The 21,735-nt window shown below is 42.3% G+C and overlaps 4 protein-coding genes across 6 annotated transcripts; 2 read left to right on the forward strand and 2 right to left on the reverse strand.

Annotated features, from left to right (window-relative positions):
- Positions 1–1,173: 1,173 nt before the first annotated feature.
- layna (layilin a) lies at positions 1,174–5,038 on the forward strand. 2 transcript variants are annotated; one of them, XM_084029037.1, is made up of 8 exons: positions 1,174–1,363; positions 1,490–1,510; positions 1,696–1,993; positions 2,634–2,791; positions 2,881–2,925; positions 3,013–3,072; positions 3,193–3,289; positions 3,909–5,038. In XM_084029037.1, the coding sequence occupies exons 1-8, from the start codon at positions 1,288–1,290 to the stop codon at positions 4,597–4,599; spliced, it is 1,446 nt and encodes a 481-aa protein (XP_083885163.1). In that variant the 5' UTR covers positions 1,174–1,287; the 3' UTR covers positions 4,600–5,038. The 2 variants fall into 2 exon arrangements, with proteins under 2 accessions (XP_083885163.1, XP_083885162.1); XM_084029036.1 differs by having other exon boundaries at positions 2,881–3,072.
- A 1,280-nt stretch (positions 5,039–6,318) lies between these two features.
- Positions 6,319–13,498, reverse strand: alg9 (ALG9 alpha-1,2-mannosyltransferase). The gene is made up of 15 exons (XM_084029035.1): positions 13,321–13,498; positions 12,034–12,169; positions 11,730–11,864; positions 11,371–11,441; positions 11,180–11,268; positions 10,703–10,838; positions 10,526–10,613; positions 10,086–10,191; positions 9,069–9,191; positions 8,604–8,758; positions 7,824–7,953; positions 7,590–7,737; positions 7,360–7,489; positions 7,145–7,275; positions 6,319–7,043 (listed from the first exon to the last, which is right to left on the reverse strand). Exons 1-15 carry the CDS (start codon positions 13,458–13,460, stop codon positions 6,920–6,922), a joined length of 1,842 nt encoding a protein of 613 aa, XP_083885161.1. The 5' UTR covers positions 13,461–13,498; the 3' UTR covers positions 6,319–6,919.
- Positions 13,499–14,323: 825 nt separating this feature from the next.
- fdxacb1 (ferredoxin-fold anticodon binding domain containing 1) lies at positions 14,324–17,726 on the reverse strand. Its single transcript, XM_084029027.1, has 6 exons — positions 17,552–17,726; positions 17,120–17,308; positions 16,881–17,037; positions 16,144–16,347; positions 15,878–16,036; positions 14,324–15,776 (listed from the first exon to the last, which is right to left on the reverse strand). The coding sequence occupies exons 1-6, from the start codon at positions 17,709–17,711 to the stop codon at positions 14,510–14,512; spliced, it is 2,136 nt and encodes a 711-aa protein (XP_083885153.1). The 5' UTR covers positions 17,712–17,726; the 3' UTR covers positions 14,324–14,509.
- LOC311025894 (mitochondrial import receptor subunit TOM40B) lies at positions 17,296–21,377 on the forward strand. Of its 2 annotated transcripts, none has more exons than XM_084029045.1 (10): positions 17,296–17,419; positions 18,489–18,688; positions 18,775–18,842; positions 18,911–19,003; positions 19,151–19,252; positions 19,385–19,490; positions 19,660–19,782; positions 19,877–19,953; positions 20,044–20,146; positions 20,237–21,377. In XM_084029045.1, exons 1-10 carry the CDS (start codon positions 17,346–17,348, stop codon positions 20,374–20,376), a joined length of 1,086 nt encoding a protein of 361 aa, XP_083885171.1. In that variant the 5' UTR covers positions 17,296–17,345; the 3' UTR covers positions 20,377–21,377. The 2 variants fall into 2 exon arrangements, with proteins under 2 accessions (XP_083885171.1, XP_083885172.1); XM_084029046.1 differs by lacking the exon at positions 17,296–17,419 and adding an exon at positions 17,874–18,048.
- Positions 21,378–21,735: the final 358 nt, after the last annotated feature.

Genomic DNA, 21,735 nt, shown 5'->3' on the forward strand with positions numbered 1-21,735 from the left:
CCACTTTTTCCCATTTGTGGGCAGAAAAGCGGGTCACGCTCACGTGCATCCATGCCATCTGCTGATCCACATGGCCGAATATGAAGTGATATAGCCGGCATTAATATTGATGGATGTCTCCCTTGTTACCAACCCGTACTGTCAAATATTCAACTGGACAATTTGGCATTTTTATCAATTTTTGGTAAATATGAATCTACCACCAGCAGGTGGCTAATTTAGCTTAGCATAAAGACAGGAAATAAAGGGAAACAGCTAGCCTGACTGTACTGATTACAGTGCATGAAGCTGCCGTGAGAATGTGGTCAGCTTAGTTCAGCTCAAAGACTTAGAATAGTAAGAGACAAAAGGTTAAAAGGAAAAGGAACTTTAGCTTCCTTCATGAGTTGGATCAATCTCTAATCAATTAAGAAAATAATAGCATTTCCCAAATAGCAAAAAAAATATTACAACTATTAAATATGTTTTACTACAAAACATTTTAAGATAATAATACAAAAACAAAACTATATGATACAATTGTGGGTATTTGTGTTTTCATCTGTGCTCTTTTAGTTTGAAGTATATGCTTTAAATATTATATGTTGCAGAGAAATATTTAACATAGCCATCTGGCTATAATCGCATGTATTTACAATGTAATGAATACATATAGTCCCATTTAAAAAATAATAATAATTCAGATTTTTATAATAAAGAAAATGTATTGTCTCTCCTCTTGAATAAGTCCACTGTGTTGCTACATGTCCTTCTTTGCACTGAAACACAATAAGGGAGAGAAATATATATTTAAACTAAACCTGATCGAGTTAGAGCAGATCATTTTCGTGTAACACTTTTGTAATGGTAATATCCAAAGCTTAAGTAATAAAGGAAGGAGCGAGATCTGCCTCTTGTCAGCGTTTACGATAAGAAGCACTCGCATGATTAGATGTCTTGCGATCAATGCAGCCTCTTCTCCCAATCATTAAAACTGCTCTTAACAGATTGCACACCCCTCCCAAACACACACAGTCTGTTCTCCTCCTCTTCCTGCTCCTCCTTCTGTCTCACATACTCCCTGGCTCAGCAACTACATCGGGAGACTTGCCTCTTTATCACTTCCTAGCTTTCTCTTTGAATTTCCTCCTTTTTAGGGCATTTTGTTAAACTCGAAACAACCGCTCACCTCTTACGGTTCACCTGAAGTGTCTCTGGTTTCACCAGAGCTCCACTGATAACCAGATGTCAGCGGAATGAAAAAGAACAAACTAAAACACAAGAGGTGGTCGTGAACGGCTGACAAAGATGGACCTGCTGACAATCATCTGTCCCCTCCTGCTTTTGTGTTCTGATCCGTCTGCAGCCTCGAGCCTCATCACAGGTAAGCTGCACACAGAACACACAACACGGCTCCAAGACATCAACTCTTGACTCAGCTGTGGATCTGTCTTTGGTTCCCCCACGGCCTGCCTTCCTGCCATCTATGCTGAATGTTTGGCCCCTGAAGCGGATCTATTCGAAGCCAGAGGTAGGCAACATCATTTCTCTTTAAAAAAATGTATTTTACAGAAGGCTTGTACGAACTCCATCTCTGTCATCGGGCGCAGAATTCCATCATTCCATCATTTCATCATCCAGTTCATGTTCGGTGTTCTGACTGTGACCTGATGTGTATGTGTGTATGTGTGTGTGTGTGTGTGTGTGTGTGTGCAGGCCAACGTGTGTGCAAGGCAGGAAAAGGGAGGCCGTGTTACAAGCTGGCCTATTTCTCCGAGCTCCGGCGGAGGCTGAACTTCGTGGAGGCCGAGCTGGCCTGCAGGCGGGACGGAGGGCAGCTGCTGAGCGTGGAGTCCCTGTCCGAGCAGAAGATCGTAGAGCAGCTCATCACAGAGCTCCGTCCCACCGATGGAGACTTCTGGATCGGTCTCCGCCGTAACCACGGAGACGAGAACAGCAGCTCCGAATGCTCCTCGCAGTACCGCTGGCTGGATGGCAGCAAGTCCACATTTAGGTGAGTGGGAGCTCTCTCGAGGGTCTAAGGGTCAAAGGTTCGGTTTTTAGGGCCATGAAGAAATGTTTTTTCCATTGTTAGAGAAAGGCGTTTCCTTGGTTGTGTGGTCATCCATGCAGACTTGTTGAATACTAGTGCTGATATGGTGCTTGATTTAAAAAAACTTCCTTGGAGAAATTAGCTATAAAATAAAGCATGTTTCTTGAATACAAAAACATTTCTTCACAGCCCAAATCTTTTCAAATGATAAACGTTGACCATATTATACCGATATTGATTTTGAAAAAGATGTACGACGTATCGACTGATATTTATACGGATTAGGATTCAAGTTCGTTTTTTAATTACTAACTATAACCATAACTTATTTAGACATTTCTGTCCTGAATACTTGTCGGCCAACATATGTACGTGTATATATACTGTATACAATAATCAAATCTTAGTGTTATTGCATCTGCACAATAACTTTTCCTATGAATTAGCAATTTTGCCTTTTTATTAGGCCTTTTTTTTACCTTTATTAAATTACATTGTATGATGATAATGTAAGTTTTGTGTGCGTGTGTGTGTGTGTGTGTGTGTGTGTGTGTGCGTGTGTGTGTGTGTGTGTGTGTGTGTGTGTGTGTGTGTGTTGTAGGAACTGGCATTGGGACGAGCCCTCGTGCGGCTATGAGGTGTGTGTGGTGATGTATCACCAACCGTCCGCTCCTCCCGGCCTCGGAGGACTCTACATGTTCCAGTGGAATGACGACAATTGTGAAACGAAGAACAACTTCATCTGCAAATACACTGCAGGTAAACATTCACTGACTACATTTTCTTCAATATTCTTGTCCTCTGAAACTACCTGAACACGGTTGACTGTGACTCCTTTTCCTCCACAGAGAGGCGACCGGAACCTTCCCCTTCTCCCAACTCCACTCAAACAAGTAAAATGTGCTCAGATTTAGCAGATATGTTTAAAACTCTGAAAGTCAGGTCAATACTCAGTGTACATACGATGCTTCTCATTACAGATGTCTTCTCTTCTGCGTTACCGTGGGATCCAACTGACAGAAACTGGGAAAGAAACACAGGTCGGCTGATCCATGATCGACACTGATAAATATACGTTCTCTACTCTGACATGTCATATTCAAACATCAACATGACAGCAACTAAATCTATATCTCCCTGGTGTCGGCTGTCTCTTTTAGCTTTTAATTTGATTTACGTCATCATTCCCACCATTCCCCTGATACTGCTGTTGCTGACGGTGATTGGAGTCTGCTGCTTCAAAGTGCTTGTCCGACGGTGAGGATTCAAAACAATTAATATATGAAATGCTTTGAGCTACTTTGAGCTCAATTATTAATGTCTTTCACAAGTTCTGCACTTCATAGGACAATCTAGGCTACAGATATGAAGATGCAACATCATGTCGCTTATTCTAACATTTCCAAAATACGTTGTCAAAATTAAAAACCTTTTGTGATATATAGTATATTGTTTATCGTTCACAAATCCCATGAAAAACCAACAATGTTTTAGTCTGTTTTAGTCTTCTGTAAATATGGCACTCAATTGCAACAACCAATCGGTTTGGAATGAATGTCTTTGAAGTATTTAGTTTTTAGTTTTTATGTTTGAGAATAGACTACAGTGCCCATGTTCATTGTGTTGAAGGAACCCGTTACTGAGTGCAGCGGTTTGAGTCATTAATGTGCTTTTAATAGTCTTCGGACTACAATGAAGGTCTATGTCACCAAGGAATAAACCTCATCAGACCTCGTAAACAGTATAGCTTCAGGTTTCATTCTGGGTTAATGTTTGGGGAGGGTTGTTTTTTACGCTTCTCTTGTGTGTGTGTGTGTGTGTGTGTGTGTGTGTGTGTGTGTGTGTGTGTGTGTGTGTGTGTGTGTGTGTGAGACAGAAGGCGAAAAGAGCAGAAATCAGAAGTATGCCAGACAGACCTTGTCCACAGCCCGGCCCCGACCGACGTCTACAACGTCATCAGTGCCCAGAAGGATGACGACCTGGTTTCAGCTCGCCCCCACACCAAAAACACCTCCTTCGTATGCTCCTCCCCCGACACCCCAACAGGTGACTACGACAACCTGGGCGGCCGCGACACGGAGAGCGGCTTCGTGACGCTTGCCAGCACAGAGAGCTGCTTCCTCAACTTTGACCTCAATGACTTGAGCCTCGGGCGCCGCGGAACCCACGACTTCTACAACACCAGCTTGGGCCGCTCAGCAAAGAGGGACCGGATCGACACCGGGCACAAAGAGTATTACGACAGGAGTCTAGGCCGTCGCACGACAAAGAGCGAGCATTACGGCAGCAGTGTGTATGGCGACCATGGATTGTATGATGGTAGCACCAGAGGAGGGAGTGACCTCTATGATCCCAAACTGAGGCCTGGAAGTCACACAGTAAAGGCTGACCTCTATCAGACGTATGTCACCAACGGCAAGGAAGACTCTTACCAAACCAGCCTGGGAACCTATGGAAACCGAAAGTCCTACCAAGCCAATCTGGATTACTACAGGAATGGCGTGAATCTTGATGGCGGAAGGAGATACTTCAATGAACAGGAATGGATCAACAGAGAAAATTATTGATTCTCTGAACAGCTGCTTTATAGCGTGTACAGCATCTGTGATTGTGGACAGAGACAAAGAGTATGTGAATTGTTTGTACGGTATGTTTATGAAGCCTTTTAGGGGATTTAGGTCAGATGACGCTAACCCCACAATTCAATCTGTTGGCGGTCGGTTGACTAGGTCCCTGTGGCAATTAGTTGTGATAATCAAAAACAGATTTTCTTTGGAATATGAACTTTAAATAAAAGGATCACCTTATCCAAATTACAAAAAAAAAAAAAAAATGTATTTGGGTTTGACTTGCTCACATTTGTGACATTGTCCCTGAGATTTCTGCCACCACCCAAATTCAATTGATATGAATGAAAAACTGGAGAATTACATTTGAATAATTAAACATTTTTCCAGAAACAACATCCAAGTCACTCTAAATAATCAACATCACCTAAAGCTTTCACTGTAACTGCGATGGGCCCCGCAAAATCAAAGTCAATTCACCTTTACTAGATTCGGGTCGCGAACCAACAATTTAAAGGAGTCTTGAGATTAGACATTTACTGTGAACGGTATCGATTTCACACATAAAAGCCTAGATCATACAGGAGTGCTATTGCATATTTGTAAAAACAGTTGTATGACGCTTTTTGTGGCTCCAGAGAGAGCTTTGTGAAATCTGATAAATCGCCTTAAGTGATGTCACTTGAGTCGGCAGTGGTGCAGAAGACTAGGAAATAAAATCTGGATGTGGAGTTACAAGGAAGTGAGTTTAGCAGACCTCTGTAGCCCGCTCCCCAAGCTTGAAGCTGTTTTGAGAATTAAGTAAAATGCGTGTAATAAAATAAAATAGATATCTTGTTGCATTGATTTCGACCCTTTTAAAAAAACTGTCCATCACAAGTGTGACACCGTAATAGTACCATGTTTAATCATTGGAGTACTCTTTTGACAAGTCTTCTTTGACTGACTACTTTCTCTGGACCTCTAATGGCTCCGATCATTACAGTCGATACTGAGCTTAAACCTTGCATATCTCCAACATATGTTCTTTTCTAATCAATACCACAGACACATGCACACACAATAAACCCGGGGGTCTTCAGAGTGATATTTCAGCTTTGGGGAGAAGAAGAAACCTGAAGAAATAGCATGGAGTGTCTTAATCTGACTGATTGATTGGGAGCGACTTTGTGTAGCAGCCTGTTTTGCATGGCCTTGTCATGCTGCCCTCGCTTGATAGATTAACTATTCAGGTCTTGGACCCCCGTTTGCTGTGCCTGAATATACTTGTTTTAATAACACCCACGTTTACCTGACATAAACAGGCTACCTCAGAGAAAGACACACTTAATCAATACTGCTTGAGGGAGTGAAGGCTGAAAACGTTTTTAATGTACTGCAATTGTGTTTTGACATGGCCTTACATTGATGAGATGTCCAGAAAATGAATAGACTTTTATCGACACCTGTTCCATTATTTATTAATGGCATTCTGTCTCCTATTGAGGAAATCAATTTGAGTGCCTGCAGCCTGACCACAGCAATGGCATGATATCAAAGAGAATGACAAAAACACAGCATCGTTATTATGACTTATTCAGAATGTATAACTTGATGTCTCTCCTGTAAGTGAGAGTGGTTTGTATGTTTGTTACACCCTCAAATAAAATGAGATGACAATGAAATCTGGCCACGTGTTGTGATTTTACCGTCCCAATAAAAACAACAGGAGGGTTGCATTAGCACTCAATCATGTTTTATTAACATTCCTAGTTAAATTAATCACACACCCACACGTTCATTCATCTCCACCACTCACACAGAGCACACAATAAGATATTGTTCAAGTCCAGTCAAGCAAACACTACAAGATTTTTTACATTTATTCTTCAAATTCTTCCATTTAGGCCACATTTTGAAATTAGTATGAAAAGAAGACACTCTTATTTGTGTGAAACGGCCTGTCCTGGGCTAAATACATGTACAATCTTGTAGTGTGCATCCACTGTAAGACATTCACTTAACAAACACGCACACAAACTGAGATAAAATGTTTGACGTACAGGTCCAGCTGATACCTGCTGCACAAACACACAAACCGTACAGAACTCACACACGAGCTCAAAGGCAGACATAATGTCCTTAAAGGGTATCTTCAGATGTTTCATTAGAGAAAAACGCATTCATCCATACGTCACACGATCACTCACACACACGCACATATGGACATACGCACAATACACACACAAATACACAAGAATACCAGCTGTTTTGAGGGGAAGTGATTGATTTCTATCGTTTTTGTAGATTTTGTACTTGGGGCCACGTTTAGGTTAAATGGTCAGCCATGGGTCCGCTTACGAGGCTGCTTCTGTCGCCGTGGTTTCAAGATGACGTAACGCCTGTAGGTGGTGTGATGATCCGATATAAACGGGATGTAGAACGCTCTGAAGAGGGGCGATGACCTTGAAAAAAAAAGGGTTTTATTAAGAAACTCTCTTTCTAATCAATATATGCAGGAAAAATAGATGATATTTCTATTCATTTCAAGGATTTGGGAAAATACCTTGAGGCTTGAAGGAACGGCTTATAGGCGATGACGCTCCACTCCTCTTTGTTCGCTGAATAACGCGGCTCGAGTGGCGTCTCTTCATCTGTATCCACATCTACTACGTAGTGGCACTGCCGTATATCCACCTGCCCAGAGTGGAAATGTTCAATTTAGAATGCAATTGCTATTAAGAGTCAACACACACATGCGCATATGGCTGAGTGACTCACATATCTGGTCGGCTCCTCCAGGTTCTGGTCGTTCATATTAGCTGGGATGGTCTGCGTGGCCAGAGGACCAGAGGCGTACGGCTGAGGGAGCTGCCCTTTAAACTCGGACTGAATGAAGTGCAGTTGCCAGCTGGCGATTGGGAAGAGACACTATGAGCAAATGCCCGTCACACATGGAAATAACAAAGTACACTTTGCAGACTGTATTAGAAGGAGTCCTGGATACTGACTTGTGCGGCAGCAGGAAACTGCTTGGGAAGCGGTACCACTCTTTGCCCACACACACAGTAACAGGTCTGCCTTCAGGGACTGAGTGAAGCGTCGGATCCTTGGCTATGCGATGGAACTCTGGGTACAGGTCCAGAGGGGCATGGTAGCCTGTGGACAGAGGGGAAAAATATGAAGGACTTGCTTTTGTTGCCCGACATTGGAGCTCAGGAGAATAATGTCACACACATACACACCTTTGAAGAGGGCGACAGAGCGAGACAGCGACAGCACTGTGAAGACCACAACTGTACTAAGAGCCAACCAGTTGGAGGAGACTGTGTAGTGCTCCAGTCGGTATCGCTGGAAGAGGAAGTGGTAGCATTTCTGCAAGAAATAAAATATAATCTGTAACAATGTATTCTTTAATAATTATAATTCAAAAAAGGGGTCTAATTCAAATGAAGCCAACAACACAAACTACTAGAGCCCGACCGATATATCGGCGGGCTGATATTGGCCGATATTAGGCATTTTCCAAACTATCGGTTACTATCGTTATCGGCATTTATAATGGCTGATAAATGAATATTTTAAAAATAAAATATAAACAGACGAAACACCCTCATAGAACTTAACAGAATTTGTCTCCAGTCTCTTTCAAAGTTATATTTATGAAGCTAAACAAGTCTTTTAATACTGGTAACTTTGTGTTTGGTTGTTATTGTGTTTTTATACATTTTATTTATCAGAACTTTAATACATTTTGATGTTCCTCTGTTCCGTTGTGACAATAAAATAAACAAGTTTATTTTTAAACTGCATTATCATGTTATTTTAGTGAAGACTCATAAATAACTACAAATAACTAATGTTAGGGAAATCTGCTAATGTTTTTTTACGCGTTTCTGAAATAAAAATAAAAAAATCAGCCGATATATCGGAATATCGGATTTTTAAATCAACAAACATTTGTATCGGTATCGGCCTTCAAAACCCTTTATCGGTCGGGCTCTACAAACTACCTACTAACACACCTGTAGAGAGGAGAGGGCCACTGCCCCACTGAGACAGATGAGGGGGTAGATGGGAAAGAGGAAACGTTCTTCTTTATGAGGTCTGGTGAAGAAAACCAACATCCACAGATACATGGGAGACAGAGTCAGCCAGTACGGACGGCCCAGGTTCTGCACTGAAATCATGAAACATGAAATCATGAGAGGAGCTGCTTCGAAATGTTAAGTCACAGCAAAATCAGACTCTTTAAACATGTGGTAATTTCCCATTTGTTGCTGCAACATTATGTTGCCACATATATTCCTCTACTGAGGAGGACTCGGGTATAGGAACGCTTCAATGGCTGGGGACATTTTTGATACAACAGTTTTCTAATACTAGCAGTTAATAGATACGCGAAACAGTGATTGGATTACATCATATCAGCAATGAATCTGTGTCCCAAAATATATAATTGTATGAAACGAAACACACACAGTCCTCACCGTTGAACCTGTGTAACAGTGTCTCCATGAGAGCAGTGAGTGGCAGTGAAAACAGAGCCAGAGCAAACACCAGGTTAAAGTTCAGGATCCCATTTGCAAAGTAGAAATGCCACGGCTCCGTACCTGAATAGCAATGAACACAAAACATGCAAAATATTACAGCTCATGTAGAAACTACCACTATAAAAGACCGCGTGTAGTTATAGCAGTTCTTTGAAGGAAAGGGGATTGTCAAAGTATTTGTTCAACCCCGTAAAAAACATTGATTAATGACTTTGGAGACACAAGCCCAGAGGTCCTAAATATGTTGTGTTAATGTCTCTGAATAAAGCCTATGGCTATTTACATCGTATTGGCAGCATTCAGAAGGTTTTATATACTAGTGTTGATGATGGTATGCCCTCTGGAGTAAAAGAAAAACAGTGCAGCTTTAAATTTCTCATGCCTTCATTTAAGATCCATTTGCTACATTCTGTCACTAAAATGTAATACAATCAGCCTAAAAATCACTCAAATATATATCCTAAACGTGCACAGTCACCTCCAGTCTTGTATAGAATAGAATTGTTATTGATGCGTTTAACTTTAGCCAAAACGCCAAAACAAAAGGTGAAAATGCCACTAGCTGTTCAGCAACATTTCCTTGGTTGGATTTGAAATTGTTCCACGTATTAAAATAATACCTCACATTCTGTATTTTACACAGCACACATTAAACAAGCTGGCTGTTGGCTAGTGACTATAATAAAACCTGGTTCAACATAATGCAGCCTCTTTGTTCTGCAGTTGTCGTAAGGAACTAGTTTGCCTACCAAAGAGGGCTCTGTGTAAAATGCTGAATAAATTATGAAAATGTCAATGTTAAAAACATTATTTAAAGTGCTCTATGACAACATAGACTCAAAAATAAAATGAGGGAGCATGTGTTTCTGTGTGGTTAATATCAGGTCAGAATTCTGTATATTTGCCAACACGATATAGAATGATTTATATTAGATGTGTGCTCTCATATATTACCATACAGATCAGGTCCGTGTGGCGTGAAGACGTTATATAGTAGAATATTCAGTGGAGCAATGACCAGTTTGCCATAAAAGAAAGAGTCTACTGCCACAAGGGGTATCTGAGAAAGACAGACAGGACAAGCAGAGGGGGGAGTCAATTGAGCATCTACATTTAGCATTAGCAACACATACATAACATTGTATAATTTGTGAATTGTTACGTGTATCTGTATAGAATGTGAGTATTTAAGACAAACGTGTCTGATATAATATATTATATCACTTTCTGTATTTCACATTTGAAAAAAAACAGAAGAAAATGTAATATCCCCAAATGAATGGTTTCACTGTTCACACACTGCAGCTGTGACACAGCAATTTCACATATATATACAATCACCTTTGTCCTGTACCCATTAATAGCCTTATTTGCATTTCAAAAAATATGCTCACCAGCAGCAGAAGCAGAGCGACAACTGACCAGATGATGAAACTTTTCCACTGCCTCTTTAACACCAGTAAGTCAAAGGCAATTGGAATCCTGAAGAGAAAAAAATAAAATAATTAGAGCTGTATTAAGAGTTATACATAGCATTGCCGACAAATATGCATTTTAGGTTACGGCCTTACCCAACCAGAGCAGAAAACGGCCATCCAACAATGGCACCGGCAGCCACACCCATGATGGCTAACGGTGTCGAGTCCTGAAACCACCCCGTCATGGCGACCAGCGTTGTGTACATGCAGAAAGATGAAGGCAGGAATGCTGAGGAGCAAGAGCAAAAGAGAAGGATGGATGATTTAAAAAAATGAGCAGAAAAAAACAGAAAAGGTCACAGACACATTTCACAATAGGTTACCTCTGCAAACCTTGATAAAATGTATGAAATATTCATTCTAAAACAAACTGCAAATGGTTGTTCTGCTCCATATTGTGTCACTTGCAATGAAGGGCACAGGAAAATTATGCTTTGTAATTAGTTATTCAAAAGAGATGGATATAAACACCAAAGAAGGCTGGGATGGAAGTGAATAGATACCTAAAAATGTGAAAACAACAGATGACAGAGAAAGAAATGGATAACAAAGTGAATTCATCGGACCAACCTGCAGACGAGCAGAACATTCCCGTGCTCAGGACAAGGAATGCCAACATTAGACGGCCCACGTGCAAACCGAACTTCTTACAAACTGCCCTGTGTCACACAGACGTACGAACCAAATGGTTAAACTGCAAAAATCTGTAAGCCAAAGCACGTAGGATGTCCACTCGCATTAAAAGGGAAGCGTAAACTCACTTGTAGAAATAGAGTTCGCAGACACAGCAGGAGAATGCCAAGACGCATCGCACAAAGTAGAACACCAACACCTGCAACACAACACAAGCCTGAAACGTCTGCAAATATTCCTGTAAAATCATATACATACCTCAGGGTGTGCATTTTGGATGACAAATACATACTGTTCTTGAAAAGAGCATATGTTTATGTTCCTACATGCAGGAGGACTCCAGTTTAAAATAAACAGTCCTTTTATATTAGAAGAGAAACATTGGGAACGCAAAAGAGCTGCTGATTGAGTTGCAAGTCAGCGGAAATAATTTAAACATGAACAATAACAACGAACTTTGAAATTACAGCAAGTTCATAATATTTACCTTGTTTGTCTGTAGAACATGGGCATGCAAGCAAGCAGGAAGTGCATGTAACCATAAGTAGGCGTACGACCTGATGGCGTACAATGGAGAATATTCCCATGTTTGCATCCCTGTGCCGTACAGCAGGTAGTGCATCTATGAGAACAACCATCACAAAACAGATTAACAGTTAAAGAAAGAGAAGGAGTAACTCACAGGAACATATAAAGACGTTCTGACATAGACATAAGAAAAATCCACAGAAGGGTCACAAATGACAGCATACTGTGCTTAAAGATTTCTGATGTTAGTGAGTGGTACTCACAGGCTCCCAGTAATTGAAGGTCTCATCGCAGTCGGAGATGTTGCTGAGCAACGCTGCACAAAAACGTGCGGAGAGCAGGCATTTAAAGGCAGTTGAACCTTCTGGAGCCCACACCTGCCCTCCGCGACTTATCGACCTAAAGACACACAGATGCACAGTTGCTGAATACCCTACAATAATGTATGCACTACTATTACCCACTTCAGTAGCAAAATGTATTAAACATCAAAGTTGTACCACAGTGTAAATAGTACATCATGTATGCTTTGTGCATATTTAACAGAAAATAACAGTCTAATTAGCCATGAAGCAACCTAATGAAGACTTTGATGCTTGTCTGTGTGTTTTAGCATTCACAGTCTTAACTGATTGATGTTTCCAGTGCATCTGTTTTCAATTAAACACCAATTATGATAATTACTTCAGAGTTGGCTAATTAATATGCCCTTAATTACAAAAAATAAGTGTTTCATGGAACACAAAGCTTTATCAGCTCAGAGCAGAGAAAAGATAAGCCTGTGTTACTAATGAATACTCACAGAATCAAAAGGCCTATTAAAATGAATTACATGTATACAGCTGTCCTCCACTCTTCCGGTTCCATTCTTTTTGTTTAATTAGCATGTGTACATTGTTTTACATTTGATTTATTTAAAGACTTTATTTACTTCCATTACCAATAGTGTTTACAGCGTTGTGCTTGTTCATAGTATCATATTTACAACCATCCGCCCGTGTTTATAATAGGGGTGATGATCCGTTTCCTCTTGCTCACGCCCATCATCACCGGGCTCAGTTGCAGCTCGGTATCGATCCTGACGTAACGTTTTATTATGACACGTCATCTTACAAACGGATATGAATTCCTTTCAATGACTTCACCGCCGCACCTACGACAATAACTGGTTTTAAATAAGGGTTTATATGTCCACGCCACTTGTGAAAGGCTGCTGTTTGTGTGGGCAGAGTTGCCAGGTGTCATTAATGTGGCAACGTGACAGACAGCAGGGAGAATGAATGAATCTGACCAGGTCGCCCGACGGCGCTACGCTGCTCTATAAAAACTAGCGGAAACACAACCTAGTAGTCATTGTTTTTAGACTACTGTAAAGACAGTCCTGTGGGTTGTCAGGTTGACGTCAGCGCTCGTTGTTATTGTGTTATTGTTATCCAAACTTGCTCAACGTATCAGCGTAGCTAATTAGCTAGCTAGCTAGCTGTCAGTCAGACCGGGGGGGATGGAGCTCTCATCACCGACGGACCCCTCTTCTCCCGGGTCATACTCACTCCTGCCGAGGCTCTGTGGTTTTACCGTCATCGCCGCCTTTCTCCTCTTTCGGTAGCCGAGCTTCGGCCGGGACGTTGACGTTGTTTGCATCTTGTCTGCTGCCTCGTCTTGTGCGCTGCCGAAGCGCCTTAGCCGCCATGTTTTTCCGATGCTGCGCCCGAGTCGCGCTTCGTTCATTTTCGCCGCTGTTCGGTTTTCTGTGGTCTGCCAACACTCAGCTTTCTTTCAACTCCACTCTTTCTATATTTAACGTATTGTTTTTATTTTTGGGAGGGGGGTATGTTAAAAACACATGCATATGAGGAATATAAAGATTGTAGCATGGCTAATTATTTTAAATAAAATCTCCCATAGAAAAATATAGGTTTGTAACCCACACGCATTACCCTTACATGACTAATTTGAATTAATACAAAATAAAAGCTGAACAAGAAGCAATCAGTCCCTCGCTCATATGGATTTTTACAGTCCCTGATATGTGTATTGGGGGGGGGGGGGGAGTACTAATTTGATAACACTTATGAGCAAAACACAATGTTGTAATGGTATTTTAATTCCAGTGAACTAAGATAACAAGTTTCTAATCAGTGCACAGGAGAAGGCCAGCTGAACATGCAAAAATATTAAATTGTCTAAAAGTGGAGCAGTTCTTTCAAAAAAGAGAACAGGAATGCAGTTATTTCCAGGAAACAGGAAAATATGAACTGTCACCCAAAAGTCTCAAGCGTGTTATGCTTCAGAGGAACAGTGATGAAGAGTAAATAAAAGTGCATTTATTCAACTACTGTACTTTATTACAATTTTGAGTAATGATAAAGTTCTAAAGTTCAGCCTGACCTATACTATATGTCGTTGTTAGACTGCACTTCTTATTTGCATGTTTTCTTTACTCTTGTTCAACTTTGTCCTTGTTTCTAGCTACATTTCTTTTTCTGTGTACGAGAGCAACCAGAGTCAAATTCCAGGTCACACCCGGCCAATAAAGCTGATTCTGATAACACATTTATTGTATGATAATTTAAACACATACAGATACACAGAATACCGCTCACATTTCAAAGCCACACTATAGCATGCAATGCCTTAACTACTGTAAACACTGTTCCACTATTTCGTTTTTGTTTAGCAGTTACAAACAAGTTAAAAAAATGATTAAATCCCTGATTCTCCTTAAAAAGTCAAATGTTGCTACCTGATGGTGACTTGCAATCGAGAGGTCAGAAAGGTCTCCAGGTCTTTGTGAAACCGGAGTGCTTGCGTGTGAGACAGCGCGTGCGTGTGCGAGTGGTAGATGAGTCTGTAGCAGTAACTGGTCTGGCTCAGGTCAGGATGTGAGAACGTGTCGATGAGCTTAACTTGCTCCACTGTCCCGCGACCGGCCTCTCGGATCACAGCGTGGAACTTCCTCTCCTGCCACGTCGGCCCTGTCCAGAAGCTGATGTCAAAGTTGAAGTGCTCGGGGAACAGGGAGAATGGGTGGAAAGGTTTCCCCGGCGATGGGCAGAGTGCAAACTGCCGTAAAAAGCGTGGGTCGTGCGACCACAGCAGCCGCCAGTCGGGGAGTGAGAACAGGAGCACGGCGAGAAGGTCCAAATTTAGGGATACAGTTACGCTGACATCGCTAGTGTTGTCACTTGCATTACTCGCAAACACCCGACCAACCAAACCCTTTGGCTGTGCCATCAGATGTAGACCCCCCTGTTCTGTTACTAGGGAGACCCCGTAGGGTGCGAGCAGCATCACCAGCCTTTGTCCAAGCAATTTGACTGGCTCACATTCTGAAGGGAAAACACCTCTGAGGAGGAGCTCATGAAAGGCAGGCAGAGACCAGAGGTTGATGTTCACGTTCTTGAACACCAGGCCACTGACGCCAAATAACAAGCCGGTGACCCCATTACAGCCCCCGCAGGGCCCCTCCTTCTTATGTCCTTCAACTTCAACATTTGTATTATTCTCCTCATCCTCTCCACGACTCCCTGCGTTGTTAACCAACTCGTTTTTAGTGAGTAGCTCTTCAATCTGAGGGAGCAGTGATGGTCGCAGCACATAAAGACCACTTTCCCCTTCAGGATCAACATCGAGAGAGCATGCAGACCTCAAGCTCTCAGCTCCTTTGCTCCTCCCCCTATTGACTTTATCTGATGGGCCTTGCGTGTCTGTCCCCGGCTGTCCGTGCGTCTCATGTGTCCGTCCCTGACCATCCAAAAGTGACATCTGATCTTTTTCTTTATCTGTAGAGGTACGCGTGTCAGAGTTGTGGTCTTTCTGAAGCAGGTGGATGCAGTAGCAGTGTGTACTGTCAACGTCACGGCAGCACGCCTGCAGCTTTTTGGCCGTGAGGAGGAAGGGAATGGTCGCTGTCGTCATGGAGACAGACCACTTCTCCGCTAGTCCTTTGAGAAGAAAATCTTGCACCAACCTGACAGGGTGGACAGAACCTGAGCAGAGAAATCCCCTAATAAAAGAGAAGAGATGGTGAGTGCGAGGTTCTCTGAAAAAGAATTTGCGTTGGTGGCTTATTCCTCAAACAGCATGAGAGTCTCTGCATTACCGTACCTGAATATGTAATCACTGAGCTCGGCGGGTACGTTGTACTGGACTCTGTCCCCTTCAACAGCCTCCTCGACCTTAAGTGTCTGAGCAGGCTTGTAGGGGAGGCTGCGAGTGAACACGTGGAGCAAACTTTTCTCCACATGAAAGCCCTTATCCTGGCTCCTGTACAACAGAGACACCATCAACACACACACACACACACACACACACATAGGGATGCAAAGGGTTGTTTCTACTCATACCCTGCAACACTCACCTTGACTCCTTACCTGTATCCGGTGCACTTGTAGCTCTGGTATTTCTCACTTTCGAAAGGACGGATATCACTAAGGATAAGTTGTGCCTCTGCTGCCATGGCAGCCACCTGCCAGCTGTTGTGCCACTCTCGCTTCGGTTGGTCTGCTGGTGTCCCACCCTGTCCGTTGCACAAGGAAACATGAACCTCCCCGTCTTCTGACAACACCTGAACACAACTGTAAAAACACAGACAAACATTCAGTATGCCACAGTTGAAATAGATGTTGGAAAATTCATAAAGTCCATAAATAAACAGAGCAGGGTGAAAATGATGTATAAATACAAACAGACATTAGAGAAGATATATCAATAAATATGATAAATCAGACTTAAACTAGGAACTGTCATCAAAGGAAAAGCATTTGATTCCAGCTTTTAGTACTCAACAGTTGTCAGTACTTGCACAAATATCGGGAATAATACCTGCTTGTATTCATAATGTGTAGTTATTGAGCTAAACATTGCAAAACCAGCGTTACGAAGGGGAAACTTAACAATAATCAATAGCATTGTGGTATATTTTAAATTAATGGTTTGAAAATGGAAGTTTGGAAATAAACATTCAATAATTCTTTAAATTTATAATATTTCAAGGCAGGAATGGAACCTGAATGATTAACATTAGAATAGTATTTACACCAGCTGACATTGTGTAAAAAGTGGAGACTGTTGTGGATGTGTTTAATCCTAAAGTGTTATGCATTTACACCTGAGGAAGAAGTTCTTCAGAAGCTCTCTGTTCTTTTTAACTCCACTCTTTCTCCCACAGTGAGGGAAGTTAAACACCACACGATTAAACGTGTGGCCCCGGAGGGAGGCACATTCCCCCAGCTTCGTGCAGTCCACCTCGAAAAGCACCACTCCACCTGATGAACACACGACAAGTGTACAAAAACAAAAGTGCCACAAAACAAACTTTGCATTAATATGAAAAGCACAACGCCGTACCTGAGTCCTGGATGATCTTAACGTTATCGGCGGCGCATTCATGCCGCAGTGCCTCCTCCTGACGCTGCAGGCAAGTGGCTGTTATGCGGGTCTCCGTCTCGGAGTAAAACTGGCTCACAGAGGCAGAAAACGAGAAGTTCCCTTCTCCCACCAGCAATACGGCCCGTGAAGGAGGCATCTTCAGCCCAACTGGAAACGAGACACAGAAACACTCAATTCCCTGAAGATGGACCCCAAAATCTGCTTCTTCTTCTCTTTTAGCGCCGAGTTAGAAAGGGACGAGGAGCGACAACGACCACCGTCCGTCTTCTTCACGGTCTAATAATCGTAGTAATTGCTTATATGAAAGTAACTAACATATATTGTGTTTACGACGGGCTCGGCTGGATATGATAAAGTATATTGACTGTGCTGCAGACTGAAGCCACTGACCTTCTCCTGCTCCCCGACACTGCAGCACATGAAAGCCGAGTCGTCTCACCTGTAGCAGCCTGCGCTGAGCGCTGTGTCGCAGATACAACAGTCCGACGAGAAACAAACCTTCCAGGAACGTGACGCTGTTTTCCCCGCGAGCGCACACACAAAGCCCCATAACAAACAAATCTATCGTATATAACTCAACATTAGGTGGTGGAATTGCATGACTCGTATTTTAATAATATTACAATTGAGTTGCCGTGTTATACTTTACGTATGAAGACATCGTCGCCTTAGTGATTTCAGCACGGAACCATCAAAAGGTTTCCAGGGGGACATATTTAAAGGGTGGCGCATCACATCTGGAGTGAGCTATCTGCAGCATCAGATGATCCGAGCATCAATTACCCTTCGTGTATTACTAGTTTGTAGCAGTTTGCCGACTGACAGTTTGTCTCATGTGCGATTCTCAGTGCCGCTCCGGATTTTAACGTCTCTTGATAACAAGGGAAGTAGGTAGAGGAACAACTAGCGCACGTAATCTGCGTCTGCCGATGCTAAGGTCATGCTAGCTAACGGGACTGCTGCACCTGTACATGAAAACAACAGACAGCGTTGCATGAAGAACATGGTCATTCTTGCGACTCGTGTTTAAATCCAATACAAACCGATTCAAAGAACCAGAACGATGCATTTAAAGATGTATATCAATAAGTGTGTGTCTTAATTGTGTTACTCTCTGAGTGTGTGTGTGCAAGATGTCACACACCGAATAACGGACCTTTAGATTTCAATGCTCCATTAGTTTCTTTTTTTGTATTGCATTCATGCTTTACCTCTGTTTACCTCTTCGTATAGGATAGAGTCTGGCTTTAAATCACGCAGGTGAGGGAAAACCCAAAAAAAGGACATAGCATCTTCATTCATCTCTCTGTGTTTTTGCATTTTGTAGGAGGTGTTGGGCCTACATGGGCAGCGTTTTGGCTTTGTCTTCCGGTCCGGGCCATCAGAACTGGCCTTTCTCCACGGACCCTCCTTCTTCTCGCTGGGACGCACATCCTGCTCACTGGGACAGCCCGCCACGCTGGGAGAGGAGAGATGGCCGCCTCCCCAACCCAGGCAGCTTTCACTCGCTCCACAGGAGCTGCAAAGGTAGGTCTGCGGACCACACAGCAGGCAACAGGTAGTGAAGTAGTAATACTTTAGATCCGGACTGTGTTTTCTCCCCATTTCCTCAGATGTGTTTCCACAACAGATTGAGGGAGTCAAGATGATCCTCAATAAAACTCTGAGCAGCTTCTTCAAGGTGACTACACTCAGACAGTTACTTCTCTCTGCATTTGAAAATGTTATGATGCATGTGTTTGCTTCCAGGTCAGTCACACTCTCCACCTCAGTGCTGTTAGTCCTTCGTACTATCGATTCCACACGGAGCATCTGCAGTCTGATGATTTCAGCAAGGACAAGGTCAACAACGAGTCATCATATAATAAATATGTCACCACTACCTTATCTTTAATGTGGTTATAGCTGTATAGAATGTTGGAGAATAGATGAAGCTGCTGCACTTTTAAGTTGACAGGGTGCTTTCTGGATCCTTGTTCACATTTTTAGGATGCCCCGGCATTGATCGGTGAGATGGACTCTTCAGGCAGCCTGAACGCTCATGCTCTGCTGCATCTCAACGAGCGAGTACGAGCCAGAACAGTGTTCCAGGTGAGACCCTTAATGTCTGTCCATCCTATCCCATGTTTCATTGTGACACTGTCACCGCACACCTCAATTCACTTTACACCAAATGAATGCCGTTTGCCGCTAACCACTTAATGTTGTTTATTGTGTTTCTAGACCCAGCAGGCCCAGTTTGTAACATGGCAGTTTGAAACTGAATACAGAGGGAATGACTTCACTGCTGCCGTGACGGTAGCCAATCCAGATGTCCTCAGAGAGTCAGGTTAGAAATGATAGGTGGAATAAAGAGCATTGTCTGATATTAGGAAGAAAGCACTGTTGCATTCAGTTAAATGTTTTTTTTAACACTGAATACAACTTCCAATGTAACAACAAAATACATTTAATATGATATTTTCGTTGATGTGTCTGTTTGTGTTTCTCCTGGACAGTTATCCTTGTGGCACATTTCCTGCAGAGTGTGACCTCTGGGCTGGTTTTAGGAGGGGAGCTGGTCTACCATCGTGGCCGGGCAGAGGAAGGGGGGATTCTTACTCTGGCTGGACAGTACTCACGTGAGAATTTGTGCTTCATTGTGTTTGATTGAGCTTTTCCCGAAGCTGTTTTGCTTGATTTGGCAGCAGTGATTCACCTTCTTTCTCAATGCAGGACCCAACTGGGTGGCGACACTGAATGCTGGGAAAGGAGGTGCCCATGCTAGCTACTATCACAGAGCCAACAAACAGGTACAGCAAATGCCACTATACTGCACAAACACAACATTTACTTTAGGTGCGTATTGCAAATATGCACATGTTGGCGTTTGTATTCACAAGATCCAAGTCGGGGTGGAGTTTGAAGCCAGTACCAGGACGCAGGAGACCACAACCTCGTTTGGATATCAGATGGAAATCCCAGAGGCCAACATGGTCTTTCGAGGTAAATTTCTTTCTGCAAATTTGAGTCGAATGCCATGCTGATTGAAAACTACATTCAGTACATGACATAATTTTCTGTGTGTTTATCCAGGTATGATAAACAGTCGTTGCATAATAGGAGGCGTGTTGGAGAAGCGGCTTACCCCGCTTCCTGCCACCCTTATTATGGGTGCCTTTGTCAATCACAGAGGTGACAAATTACAAGTCGGCCTCGGCGTCAACGTGGGATAATCCTCCACTGATCGCTGCTGGAGTTGCCGCTCCCGCTGTCAGGACATCCATCCAGAGATCTGTTCCATCATCCAGGGTAAAACACTTGAAGCACCTGACTATCGTGGATGGTCTGGGTGTTGGAGCCCAATAGTGGGGCTTGAAACCTACCTCTCAAAATGAAGGTGATGTTGTCTGATTGGACTAAATGGGGGAAATGGATGAACATTTTCAGGGGCTCAACAAACTGACTGGAGATGTATTCTTGTTCCCCTGAAACCAACCTGCACATCACCTTCTGGACGGTGACAGAAAGAATGAGAGATGTACTGTAAACTGAAAATAACTAAAGGTTTCATACAGTAAGTAGTCATAAAGAAAAATAATGTGTATATATAGATTATATTGAAAGTTTAATGTGTTTTTCATGTTTTAGCCCATTGACTATAATTCTCTGCTGACCATTTTCTAAAAAGAAAAAAACAGTAGACATGATAGGCTGTATTTATTTACTATTTAGATTATAATACAAATGACCAAATTCACATGATTCTTTTCTCAATACTCAACGTCTATATTGGCTTACTGTTTTTTCAATCAATCAATCTAAAAATGAATTGGTCAGCAGAAATATAAAATGGTTAGAACTGTGCTAAAACGCCAGTATGATCCTTAAAACTTGGTGTATGAGCAAGTGATTGTGTCCACATCCTCTTTTTTTGCCAGCATATGAAGAGAATAGGTGCTGCTGCATATGCTAACCTCCAGGGGGGGCATGTGAGAGAGGCTATGCACTGACTGCCAGCCAGGTCTGTACTGTATGAATATAGATGAAGGCATGTGAATACATCTGTATGCAACCTGCACTACTCACGCTGCTTCTGGGTATTTCCAGTCCTGTTGAACATGAATTGTTGCATATGTATTATTTATTATTATTTACTGTAATATACGCATAGAGAGAAGTGGAAGGGAGTGACTGTCTTTTTGGACTTAATTTATTAAAGATGTTATTTCTATCACATCAGGTATATGTGTTTCTTCTTCTTCAGTATTAATGATATGTAATACATTGCAGATCTGTAGAGATGGCAACATTGTGTTTTAAAGCCCCGCTAATCATTATTTTTATGATTAACTATGGATCAAGTGTCTCCATGTAACATGAAGGTGGTTGCCACCAGCCTAACTGAATACCCTCAGCACCACGGTGCTTTTTAGCACTGTACATAGTTGAGCATTTAGTAAGCTAAAGAGACATATTGTATAGTGATTATTGCCCAGAAGCACCAGAGACGCCTAATTCATGTTGCTCCATGTCTGCTGGATTTATAAATAGTTGGCAAACAAGTTAAGCGAATTTGCCTTTAACCGCTGGAC

This window comes from Eutrigla gurnardus (genome assembly GCF_963514095.1).
Source record: "Eutrigla gurnardus genome assembly, chromosome: 15".
Classification (NCBI taxonomy): domain Eukaryota; kingdom Metazoa; phylum Chordata; class Actinopteri; order Perciformes; family Triglidae; genus Eutrigla; species Eutrigla gurnardus.